At 44.5% G+C, this 13,715-nt stretch overlaps 1 protein-coding gene across 1 annotated transcript in view; it reads left to right on the top strand.

Moving 5' to 3' along the window:
* Nucleotides 1-13,715, top strand: part of clcn2c (chloride channel 2c) — a 135,232-nt gene that overhangs the window by 84,995 nt on the left and 36,522 nt on the right. Inside the window, 4 exon segments of the mRNA XM_065960149.1 lie at nucleotides 1,173-1,242; nucleotides 3,044-3,154; nucleotides 6,472-6,685; nucleotides 12,881-13,014. Coding sequence (XP_065816221.1) covers nucleotides 1,173-1,242; nucleotides 3,044-3,154; nucleotides 6,472-6,685; nucleotides 12,881-13,014 — 529 coding nt within the window.

Below are 13,715 nucleotides of genomic sequence, written 5' to 3'. Positions count from 1 at the left end.
GATTACGCTGATGAAGTTTGTGTAATGACTTGTACAAAAATCTAATTCTTACTTAGTCCAAGCATGCAAAGCTCTTGTCTAGATTTTGTGTGTGCCTGTGTGACCGTCTCAAAAGTATAAGATAGTTTTTGCCTAAATAACATCTGAAGGACATGCAGGGTGAAGATGAAACAAAGTGTGTCATTAAAGATCCATGAAAAGTCACGGAGCGTTTGCAGAAGAAAACCAGTAAATGAAGGGTTATTATAAATGTTGTGAAGGCATGTGTGTGTTTTAAAGTAGTGCATCGACATGTAGCTGACCTGATTGACAGGTGGGCGCGGTATAACGGTTTGTCAGGAGGTTTAAAACCTGCCTCAGCTCTAGCTCTCAGCCTGTCGTTAGGTTGACTGAAAGTTAGACTGAGACAGTATTTCCAGCATGGAGACCGCCATCGATGGGACTCCAGCGCTCCCTGCAGGAACAGTTAATTTGCCGTATTTCTTTCCCACCAGCGTCTTTGCCTCGACTTTAGGTGAAGTTGAGCTGTCTTTAATTGCTTTGTGATAACTCTGAGACACTGATCTTGAACTTATGATTGGTTTGGTCATAATTGTCCGCCTTCGATGTCGAGGCTCGAGTGATAGATCGTTTATTTACTGAAGAATGGATCGATAGAACGCGCCCGTGAGGAGGATGAATTAGACCTCATGTCTAAAATCCACACGAGTTTGAAGACATTGTTTTCATATTTATAGATTGATTAATGTCTTGAATATTTGTGTAGCCCCACCACCCACCCAAGAACTCTTTGCTTAAAGTCACACACACACATATGCAGACACACCTGTCGTTAATGCTCACACATCGTCGTGGTGACATTTCCCTTTTTGTTTGTCTTTTCTAATTAGCAGTCTTCCTTTCACATTGTACATAATCAGCCAATCGGCGGAGCCTGCTCATTACCCAGGGTTCATTTGGGGGTCTTTGTCAAATGAGGAGTGAAAGTGACAGTCCAATCTAACCCCAGCAATAAGCCCCGCATGGTCGCCTCCTCCTGGCTTGTAGAGGATTGGACTCGGCTATCATCTCGGGGCACACAGGATGGCACTCTGACGCTAATTGAAATGCCACCTTGTTATTTTTTCTATGTCGTCTCTCTCCTGATCGCCCTCTTTGTTTTTCTCTTTTAGTTCTGGATGTCTGCCCTGGCCACCACCATCCCAGTGCCCTGCGGAGCCTTCATGCCAGTATTCGTCATCGGTAAGCAGCAACCAGCCCGGAGACATCCTGCCCATTAAAACAGGACGGAGCGAGGCTGGCTCTTTAATTTTGACATATATATTTGAAATGAGCTCAAAGTTCCTAAAGCAGGATTTACATCACATGCATGTTGTTAACTGAATAAAATAGAATTAAAAAAATAACCTACAAAACTTATAACGCTCGTCTTGCAGCCATCCAACTTTCTAGAATGGATATAAAAATGCTAGCAGCAAGTTAGTTAGCTAGGTAGTTAGCTCAGTGGAAGGATGTCTTATTAGTTAAAGGAGGAGTCAGTAGAAATGTTTGTAAACACAAATTTCAAACGTGGCCCCTCCTTTTGGGCTCATTGCCCCCCAGAAGCCCCGCCCCCTGCAGGACGTAGTGTGTGCGTTTACTGCTTGTAACTACACTGCAAGCTAACACACGCTAGCACAAGCTAACCGCCGGTGTTTGTCACCTGCCTGTCCAACAGGAAGCAGAACAACTCCACGTCCACGAGTAAAAGACAACACAAGGTTCACCCTCGTTTTAGAACGAGCTTTATCCGCTTGGTGTTTCTCCTCACTATGATTATATTTTCTCTTCTTTGCTGCTACGTCCACGTCCGTCATATTAACCGGTTTGAATCGTCCAATCACTGAACTGTATCCACTCCTAAACTCACCTGCTGCGCTGTCATTGGCTGGAGGAAACACACCAGCTCCGCCCAGAAACATCCAGAGTCAACCAGAACAAACCAGAACAGTAAAATCCAGCCAGAGGACAGAGTCTCTGCAGACACAGTCACCACCACACATAATAACTTTATTTATATAGCACCTTTTAAAAACACAGGTTCACAAAGTGCTTTGACAAACAGCAAAAACAAGAACAAAGCAAACTAAACCAAACACAGAAGAACATTAACAACAGTAAGAAAATAACAGATGCAAAATACAAAAAATAATTAAATACAATTCAACAGAAAAGAACACAAAGTGTACAATACCCAACAGACATATATAACCCGACCATCACAAGAACCATTATAAGAACCCAGGCAACACAAGAACCCAACAACACGAGCTGAGACCAAGAGGACCAAAGATTTAAAAAGATGTAAGAAACTGAAAGAGCTGAAAAAAATAAATAAAAAGATAACAGTAATAAGAAGGTAAGAGCAGTAGAAGAAATAGAAACAAGTGGTTAAAGGATCAAAAAACCCCAAACTATAATATTAATAAAAATAAAAAGTAAATATAAATATGAAACATAAATAGACTAAGTAAGATCAGAAATTACCAAGTTAAAACACAAGAGGAGATTAAGATATGAGCATAAATACGAGATAAGAGCATAAATAAAAGAACAGTAAGAAGTAAAAGAAGATAAAAATAGTAATACCAGTAAGAAAAGACATTAAGAAGACGACATCACATAAAAGCAAGTCATGTACGGAGGCCCAGAAGGGACGATGGAGCAGCTTTACTTTAGGAGAAGTCTGTATTTTATTTCGAAGGAGGCAGGATACTGACTCTACCTTTAATGTTTACTTTATTAATTTAAAGATCATTTCTATTTACTTACTAGTCTGGATTGGACGAGGACTTTCAGTGGAGTGATACATAGCAGAGAATTTTTAAGAAGATTTTTAACTATTAGGTTTCTTTAACCATTTAAAAAGTGTTGAAACTGAGATACTGTCTTTGTTTTTCAAACATTCAGACTACAGCAGCTACTTAACACCACTCAGTTCACAATGGCCCTCAGTACTGACTGTCGCTGTGTTTCTTTGTGTTCCTGTTCCTGTTGGTCTCAGGGGCAGCTTTTGGTCGCCTGGTCGGAGAGAGCATGGCAGCCTGGTTCCCAGATGGCATTCACACGGACGGCACCATTTACTCCATCGTGCCAGGAGGTTACGCTGTCGTCGGTACGTGAAGGACACACTCATGGTTCTTTACCTATTACACTGAACAGTCTGACTCTCATCACTGCTGAAGAGTCATACTCAGTCCGTTTTCTCCCGTCTATAAACAGAATTCAAATCATTAGAAGCTGAAGTTTGTCTCCTTCATAACCAGTTCAGCTGCTGTTGAGTGATGTTAATGTTTTAATTTCTTCTCATTACGATCTTGGCAAGGCATCACTGCCTTCACTCTTCTCACCAACACTTAAAGAAAACTGAATATTTCTTGCAGCCTGACGCCTCAGTTTACAGTTTAGAAGTAAATATGACGTGAGGAATATATAGTCAGCCTCAAATGCTTCAGACTGAATCTGTTACATTTAAGAGATTCCCAGATGAGACGTTAAAGAAATAAAAGACAAACCTCGAAGATTTACGAGCCACAGTGCTGCTGCCAGGAGGAACTTTCTGTTGATGTTGCATCATTAAATAAAATAATGTCAAAGATTTCCTTTACCCCTTGAAAGTCAGTGATATGAATTCCACATTTTGAATTTGTCCTGCAGCTGTTGAACAGTTAAGTCCTCTCTGTGTGTCGTTACTCTGCTTCATGGTGTGTAAAAACTGAAAATATACCAGAATAATGCACTTAACTTTTTAACAAAAGACAAGATTTTGTCATCATTAAAGCAACCACAGGAACATTTGCTTCTGCCATGACAGCTCTGATAGCAACTGCTTTTTGTCATACCTTTAAGGTCCAATCAGTAAGATGTGTAGTGAGTGAAATGATAAAGTGACCTTACTATATGATCAGACATTAAGGAAACATGCTATGTTGAAGTGCTGGCTTCTCTGACAACAATGCAGCAGCCAGTATGTCCTCCTTCTAACTTTAGATTCTGGTCCTGAATGCTCTGGATTTGTTTGGACCAGAGAAGGTAGGCAGTTTTAAGACACCCCCACAAGGCCGTTTTGGACACCCCTCAGTTTTCCAGATATGAGAGCAGTTATCAGGTCAAACCAACAGGTGTTGCAGCGATGGAAGCGGGCAAGAGAAGTGGTTCAGATAGAAGTGATTGTATCTGACCTAAAAAGCCTCTGCATGTTTCTAATAAGCTCCACGAGCAGAAACGTGCTCAAACTAGGATCAATATTGGAGATGCTTTTGAAAAATGGAGAGAGGTTAGAACACAGAAAGGTTTACATACTGATGCAGAGCTGGATAAACACTGAAGCTTCAGTGTCCACCACATGGCAACCTGTGTGAACATGGACTCTAGGCAGGAGGGGGGGGACAGATCTCTACAATGTTTAGAATTTAGACTGCAGTACCCATTTTAAACACTGGGTGTCAGAGTTACATATTGCTCCTTTAAGTTCTGTCCGATCGATCACATTTTTTAAACTAATTGTAGATAAACTGTTGTTTGCATCAAATAAATGCTACTTTTATGTAACAGATGGAACATGTAATGTAACAGAAAGTGTACTTCCTGTCCTGCAAACACCAGCTGTGCTTTCATAATGATATCTCCATGCCCGCTGGTGCTGCTGGTCTAATGAGATGCAGCGCCGTCATGTTCTCCGCCATGCTACTTGTTGACAGCTGTGCTGATAACGCCGCTGTTACACGTCGGTGGCGGCTGCTCTTCTCAGGCTGCTGATGTTGTCGTTGTGGTCGTGGTTCTCCGTAGCAGATGACTCAGCCTGTTACCGGCCTGTCGCTCTGATGAGCCTCTTTCATCGCAAAGCCGAGCTCGCTTTAAGGACTAAATGTTACGCCGGGCAGTGGGAGCAGCAGCATTTATCAGAGGCGGGACGGCAGATGTACAAAAGGCTTAATTAAGTTACGAGGAAGAACAATGAAAGCTTTCTGCGTAGGCTCTAACACACACCATCTGTTTCTCTCACTCTCTCTCCGCTTGCCCCTCTCCTTCACTTGATTCGAATGCTTTTTCCAGCGTTCATCTCGTTCATTGGATTGGACTCATCCATTTTCTCTGTCAAGCAGTGAAGGCTCACTTCACCCCATGCTGCACTGTGTGATCAGATGCAGCTTTTATATGAGAGATTTTGTGTCTCCCTTTGTTATTGAATCAGCTGAATGAGAACATTTTCTCTGTTAGCGAGCACGAGGAGGAATGAGACTTCAGTTTGTTGGAGTACAAACAGATCGAGGGTTAAAAGTGCTTTAAATATATAATGTGAAATATTGCCGCCTGCACAGTGCTGCAGTGGTTAGTGCTGTCGTCTCACAGCGAGGAGGTTCCTGGTTTGAATCCCCGTCTGACAGGAGCCTCTCTGTGTGGGGTTTGCATGTTCTCCCCGTGAATGTGTGGGTTCTCTCCGGGATCTCCGTCTTCCTCCCACAATCCAAAGACATACTCGTTAGGTTAACTGCTGACTCTAAATTGTCCGTCGGTGTGAATGTGAGTGTGGCTGGTTGTCTGTCTCTATATGTCAGCCCTGTGATTGACAGGTGAACAGTCCAGGGAGTAACCCCGCCTCTCAACCGATGACAGCCTCTTCGTGACCCAAAAAGCAGACGAAACCATCAGAGAAAAGTTTGAATGTATTGTTTTATGTAACGCCTTAAGCTTCTGTGGCAAGGTAGATGTCAGACGAAGTGATTTACAGAAATCCTTCCAAACAACCTTTTTCTTTTTCAAATTTCCACGCCAGAGATGCACATTAGGCATTTGAAATAGAGCAGAGAGAAATGTATTGTCCGAAAACATTGCTTACACATGCAGAGGACAGGAGGAGACACGGAGATAAATCCTCCCGATGTGTCTGCAGGGGGCGTCGACGTTGACACAAAGAGAGCGTGTCTTACAGCAGCTTGTAATCAGAGGTTTGTGTCATAGATTAAAGGAGATTACAAGAGAAAATGATGAACGAATTATTCAGGTGCTTAAAATAAACATGGCAACGTGTAAAACTCAGAGGGAATATCTGAACATGAAAGTGTTTTTTTGTTTTTTTTTAAACTTGAGACCGACTCATGTTTTGGCGCCCTCTTCCATTGCTGATACGGTTTCTGTTTGCAGAACTGAGCACGTCTGGTCGGACGTGAGAAACTCGTCCAGGGCTTCAGTTGTTTGTATTCCTCAACATTTTCTCTATATGCTTCTCTTTGATCTTGTTAAAGTATAACTGGTTACCGTTTGAAATCCTAATCGATGTCACTGTTCATTCATTTGATGCATGATGCCCCTGAAGGACCCCCCTTATGGGGCCGGAGACCTGGTCTTCAAAACCACTGTGCTTAACAAATGCATGCCGACAGCTCCTCTTTGTCCTCTGCTCATGACGCTGTCCTCTCTCCTCCCCTAAAGGTGCTGCGGCGTTGTCAGGAGCGGTCACACACACTGTCTCCACCGCTGTCATTATATTCGAGCTGACGGGACAGATCTCCCACATCCTGCCAGTGATGATAGCGGTGATTCTGGCCAACGCCGTGGCCCAGTCCCTGCAGCCCTCGCTCTATGACTCCATCATCAGGATCAAGAAGCTGCCCTACCTCCCTGAGCTGGGCTGGGGAAATCACGAGTACGTACATTTGAGCATCACACATCACATGACATCACATGAGGAGATACTTTAACCAGCATGAAACTCCGGTAGCTGCTGTGATGTAAGACAACTTTCAGAGGTGGACAAAGAAGTCATATCAATCCATCAACATTAATAGTTCAAAAGCTCAACATTTAAAGATAATAGTACAGAAACAATCCAAATATCAGCAGCGATTGTCGAGTATTTAAAGAAGGGAAATTAAATGATGTCAGTCCTGTGATTGGCTACAGGAAGTCACATTCACATGACCGGCAAAAAAGCCGTTTTTACAGCAGAAAAAAACATGTTCACAGCCGGGTTCAAAAAAACAAAATATTTCTGATTAGTTTTTCTCCTCACTATCACACACTGTAGGGGGGTGAATTTGTTTAAAACGGCTCCGTTTTGACTTTGAAAACGATACGTGTTATCCATAGTAGTAACGGTTTTTCAGGAGGTTTAAAACCTGCCTCAGCTCCAGCTCTCAGCCTGTCGTTAGGTTGACTGAAAGTTAGACTGAGACAGCATTTCCAGCATGGAGACCGCCATCGATGGGACTCCAGCGCCCCCTGCAGGAACAGACGGGTGACGTCACTCAGGCTTCGTCCGTTAATATTTTCAGTCTGTGCTTCTAACAGGCAGCTTTCACACCTTCTGACTTCACAGGGAGGGTTTGGACAGAAAGACAAACCTGGGTGGAGGTGCCTTGTCCGGTGTCACAGCATGATGTAGCCTTTAATTGCTTTAACCCCCGATTCATAATTCAAGCCGACCACACAGTGCCGAGTGGGATGCTGTGCTCCACACAGAGGTGCTTTTCATTTCATTGTTTGGAGACGATTATTGTTTTGGATGCTGGCAAACCATTAGGTGGAGATAATGGTTAGGATGCATCATGCACAAAGTGGGAGCGATGAGGACATTTTTTATTTCATCCTCCATCTGTTAATCATTTTCTGTGGCGGTTTTCTGAAGGGGTTCGTCCCTGTCTGCTACTTGAGTCATCCACTTTCTGCATCAGCACCTCAGTTGACCCGGGCTATCCATCTCATCGTTCTCTGCTCCTCTCTCTCTCTGTCTCCTCCGCCGTCGTCTTCTCCTCTGTCTCTCCTTATTATCGACTGTGACCTCATGGCCTCTCCAGCCCGTCCTCGGCCTCCTCTTCTGTCTGTAAGTGTGTCTGAGAGAGAGAGGAGAAGAGAGAACACTGCGTGTAATGTGAGCTGAGGTGTCAGAGAGGTGTTGCGTGGTTTGTTATTTTCCCTTTGCTGATTATGTAATGAGGCAAACTACGGTCACAGGCTCATGTTCCCTTTTGAAAGCATCACTACGATTAAAAAGACAATAACTGTTTAGAGTCTTACACATTACGTTTAACTTTATGACTCCCTGAGGGTGAATTCAGAGTTACCCTTTGTTACTGAGAGATACACACTGGCTACAGGATCTATGGACATGTATGGAAAGATGTCAGAGTGAGGGGGCTACACACACGGGGCGCTATAAGTCGTTCCTGCTCAAGGGAACCTTGGCAGTACTTAGGCACGTCTCCAGCTGCCAGACCAGTTTCCATACTTTGTCTGTGGGATGATGGATCTGAATGACAGAAGGGGGTTTTCAGCTGCATCACACAGCGTCATATCTCCCCTGGGTGAGGAACCCTCCTCTCCCAGAGTCTCTCTCTCTGTTGTTAATCTTTCTGTAGCAGATCGCTTCTGTTCACAGCTTGGTGTCGCTCTAGCCCTGAACAGTCCAACAGTTCTGGCTTCTGGTGTGTTTTTGAGTTAGTCAGTCCTCTCCCCTAAACTATCGTCTTCCAGGTAATGGATCACAGTCTCAGACCACATGAGGACAGACAGGTGTCTGGTCGTGTACAAACTGTCTCTGCACGTCAAGCCCAACCGACTCCCGCTGCTGCAGAGACCGCTGTAACCATAGCGATCATTTCCTACCAGCAGCGCCAGACAGATTTAAGTCCGTACCAGGATGTAAACCTTGCCACCCAGGTCCTTCTGACTAACCCGCCAGGCTATGAAAACTGTGTTTGTTTGTAAAGCAGCGGAGTGTAGAGGGTGTTCTCTCACTGCATGACTCAGGTCAATATGAGCTTCAACAGCAGAGACAAAAAAGAGGAGCAGTTCATAGAGAATGAAACGAGGAGGGTGATAAGATGTAAGATGTAAGACTTTCTGTTTTGTTATGTGTGTATGTATCAGTCCCTCCGACATCATTCATTCTACATGACAAACTCAAAGTTTACAAAACGTTCAAAGTTTTCGGGCCGAGATGATTGAGAAACTGTCAGGACGCCTCCCGGGTGCTTCTTTGAGTTTCTGCGTGTGCGTGCTAAGTGAAGATAAATCGTGACATGATCATCCATCATCGACAAATATCAAATCACGCTGACGTATATGTTTGTAAATGTTAAAAGTCTGTGAGGTGTGAAGATGATCGATGGACTGTTTGGAACCTCCCGTGTGCAGGCTGGTGTGTGTGTGTGTGTGTGTGTGTGTGTGTACTTTAAATTCACACACACAGTAATGTCACTCCTTTATGGATAACACAAATACATTATGAACTCAAGTTGCTGCAGAGAGAGAGCGTCTTCTTCCCTCCGTTCTTCATCACATTTTTACCTCTTTTACTGCCTCTAACTGTGCATATGAATGTGTGTGTGTGTGTGTGTGTGTGTGTGTGTGTTGGTGCATGTGTGGGTGTGTGTGTGTGTGTGTGTGTGTGTGTGTGTGTGTGTTGGTGCATGTGTGGGTGTGTGTGTGTGTGTGTGTGTGTGTGTGTGTGTGTTGGTGCATGTGTGGGTGTGTGTGTGTGTGTGTGTGTGTGTGCGTGTGTGTGTGTGTGCATGTGTGTGTGTGTGTGTGTGTGTGTGTGTGCATGTGTGTGGGTGTGTGTGTTTTATTACTGCAGCATATGAGAGCGGGGGAGGAGGTGCTGTAGGTAGTGTGGCCCCCTCCAAGCTGAATGTGATTTTCATTCAAACTGGAAAAGATCCATCTAACACCCACGCCACCGTCCACCCACACACACACACACACACACACACACACACACACACACACACACACACACACACACACACACTCACTTTCTCTCTCTCTCTCTCTTACAGGAAGTCTTGTGTAATGTCTGTCGTACAGTATAACATGGCACGTTCATTTCGCTCCCACTGCCTCACATACATGCAGAAATAAGGATTTCATATCTTTTATATTTGAGAAGCTTTTGCACGTATGAACACAGATATGTACATGTTTCCCGCGACCAGCATGTTGCATCACACTCTCCGTGTCTGTACACACACCCAGCCGCACATTTGTAACCCCCTCCGCTTCTTCTTCTCCTTTTCTTTTCTGATCTATGTCCTCTTTTGGTGGATCCATCGTTACCCTTCGATTGCAAATTTGTAAATAAAAAAAATGGTGGGAACAATTACATGACATTGCTGTGTGTGTGTGTGTGTGTGTGTGTGTGTGTGTGTGTGTGTGTGTGTGTGTGTGTGTGTGTGTGTGTGTGTGTGTGTGTGTGTGTGTGTGTGTGTGTGTGTGTGTGTGTGTGTGTGTGTGTGTGTGTGTGTGTGTGTGTGTGTGTGTGTGTGTTGCTCTATCTACCCCTCTTGTGTTTCTTAGCATTTCATAACAGCCAATTATGGTTGCTTGTCCTCTCTCTGCTGTTGTCTCTGCTCCTCTGACAGTCAGCAAAGCCTCAGAAGATGATCTTATTTTTTCCAGATCATTACAAGCGTCCTTTTATTAGCTGTACGCCCACATACACACACACACACACACGCTCATGTGTCAGCGCCCCCTCGAGTCTCTCCTCGCTGCTCTGGACAATATGGATGATCTTTAATCCTGCAGTTATAACCCTTTGAGTCCGTCTATCCGGGTTCAGATCTATAAGCTCGGGCTTATAACGAGATCGCTCCAGCTGATCAGATGTGTTTCCGAGCTTCTGGGGAGGACGGTTCAATTAAGACGAGACCAATCAGATTTCATCAACTGCCTCTGATATCCCGGGGGAAATCAGCGTTGGCAGCGGTTGTGGCCAGTTCAGAGGCATGCGTTAGGTTATTCTCTCAGATCCATGAGCAAATTAAGAGAGGACGCCCGTGCATCCGAATAAGGGAGATTTCTTCGAGGCTGATGTTTATTTCAAAGCGTGTCTAAAGGTCTGTTTGCTGACCATCACGGACAGAAAATAGACGGGATTCCACCTTGTTGGGTGGGGGTTATTTCTGTAGTAGATGAACAATGATGAAATCGTGAAACAGACTGTGGATCATCTTAGATTTTTTCAGCCATGGTCAGACAACACAGAAACACAGCACAGATGGCTGACAAAGTGCGGACCATCGCTGACCCACGCTGACCAAGATCTCACAATCATTGACAATCATTGGCAAAGTGGCCATCATGGGCAAAATGGCAAAATGGCCAAGTCTTCATCACACAGTGTGGCTTATATTCTGCTAGAAGGTACAGCCCACAAATTCCTTTCCATTTGGGTACATCACTATAAAACAATAAAGATGACATGACACTGATTTGTATACATAACAGATGTAGACTCTCTGTCTAGCAAACAGTTGTTGACAACATATGGTTGGCTCCTATCCAAACATAGATCTGCTACAATTTACCATGTTTCACCATATAAGGTTACAGCTTCAGACATCCAAAAGTAGAATTACTGTGAGATGGTTGACACAATTTAAAGATATGTCCACAAAATTATCAAGATGAATGAATCCATGAAAATACGTACTAACACACCTCCTCTTTATTCACCGGTAATAACAGTAGGATTGTAATTTTTATTGCAGCAGCAAAACACTGAAGAAGCAGAGCAGGATTTTCTGGCACAACTTCACCAACTTGCAAGGTGCATGAATAGTGAAAGGCTAGAAGAGGTCAAAAAGCTCCAGCAACACCTGATGCGACGCGTTTCGTCTTGTGGCCTTCATCAGGGTCATCAGAATCCTGATGAAGGCCACAAGACGAAACGTGTCGGTCTAATTTGTTAGTGATGTGTTGCTGGAGCTTTTTGACCTCTTGCAGCAGCAAAACAGTATTTGAGTTCAGCGTCTAGGCTCTTCATCACTCCTCACTGGTTCATTTCACATGCTGATATTTAAATGTGATTCAAGAGTATCTTCAACCCCCGAGTCGGAGCCTACAGGTGGATGGTGGTGCTGAAATGATAAGTGCAGCACTGATGGGGGACTGCAGTGGCGATGACAGAGCAGATGGAGACACTGGAAATCTTTTGGAGCTTAAATAGACCGCCGAATCAGGAGGGAACAGTTGACGAGTGATTGTGGGGAACGATGCGCGTCAAGTGTGAAACAGTGCAGCTCGCTTTGTCTCCAACTCGCAGGCGTTTTTATTTAAACACAAACTCTCACTGTAGTATTTATTAACTGACCAATCAAGGCAGCAGTGACAAATAACCTAAATTATTTATTCACACCTGCTAAAGGGTAAAAACAGAGCCCAAGGTAAAAATGCCAAAATCTCCTTCAATGTATTTTATTGGAGACGTTCGATCCCTTGCTTCAGCTTCCTTCAGCATCATGAGGATCTAAACCTTCCTGCACTGATTTCTTCTTGTTGCCACATGAAGTTTGGAGGCGTTTTCACTGTAGTGATTTAAGACAAACTGTGTGCTGTGTTTTAAAGACGGGGGAGGATGCTCATCAAATGAACTTTGTTTGCGTATTGAGTTGTCACCACAATAAGGAGCGGAGGCTTGGCCGGAGCCTTTGTCCTGGCACGGCTTCGGGACTTGGCAGCTGAAGCCGTCGAGTGGCTGCTGTCGTGTTTGCAGGTTTTTGGCAGGCTCGGGCAGGAAGAGCGAGCTGAGTGTTTATGACTGGTGTACCGGGGCGTACAATTCTGCTGAGGCAAGATCTGCTCACACAATGTCACCCACTTCCCCCCACTGTACACATGGCCACGCCGTCACTGTCCGTGTGACGTGTCGACGTGTTTGACCGCTCAGCTGAGGGAAAGGTGTACTGTCAGCGGCAGCGAGGAATGACAGTTGTTTGTTTTTAAACTGCACTGACCAAGCAGTTCTCCAGCACTAGAGTATCATAATTCATAAAAGTTCATGTCCTGAGATTCAGAACCTGACGATCGTATTCTGTCTGATCCCTTCCTCTTCCCTCAGGAAGTATAACATCCGCGTGGAGGACATTATGGTTCGGGATGTGAGGTACATCACACTGAACTGCTGCTACAGAGACCTCCACAACGTCCTGCTGACCGGACACCTCAAGACTCTGGCTCTGGTGGAATCAGTCGGTGAGAAACAAACAAACAACACTCAACACAAACTAAACAGGAAGACATATTACAAGTTTATTTTAAAGGAGGAGTCAGTAGAAATGTTTGTACACATTCAAACTGTGCCCCTCCTCCTGGGCTCATCCCCCCCAGAAGCCCCGCCCCCTGCAGGACGTAGTGGGTACATTTACTGCTTGTACCTTCACTGCAAGCTAACGCACACTAGCACAAGTTAACCGCCGGTGTTTGTCACCTGCCTGTCCAACAGGAAGTAGACCAACTCCACGTCCACGGGTAAAAGACAACACAAGGTTCACCCTCGTTTTAGAACCAGCTTTATCCACTTGGTGTTTCTCCTCACTGTGATTATATTATCTCTTCTTTGCTGCTACGTCCACATCCGTCATATTAACCGGTTTGAATCGTCCAATCTCTGAATTTTATCCACTCCTAAACTCACCTGCTGCGCTGTCATTGGCTGGAGGAAACACACCAGCTCTCCGCCCAGAAACATCCCGAGTCAACCAGAACAAAGCAGAACAGTAAAATCCAGTCAGAGGACAGAGTCTCTGCGGACACAGTCACCACCACACATGTACGGAGGCCCAGAAGGGACAATGGAGCAGCTTTACTTGAGGAGAAGTCTGTATTTTATTTTGAAGGAACAAGCTGCTGACTCTGTCTTTAAACATCTTTTTATTGTTATTGTACATCAGAGT

Source organism: Labrus bergylta, chromosome 11 (genome assembly GCF_963930695.1).
Source record: "Labrus bergylta chromosome 11, fLabBer1.1, whole genome shotgun sequence".
Classification (NCBI taxonomy): domain Eukaryota; kingdom Metazoa; phylum Chordata; class Actinopteri; order Labriformes; family Labridae; genus Labrus; species Labrus bergylta.
This window is presented reverse-complemented; position numbering and strand designations above follow the sequence as displayed.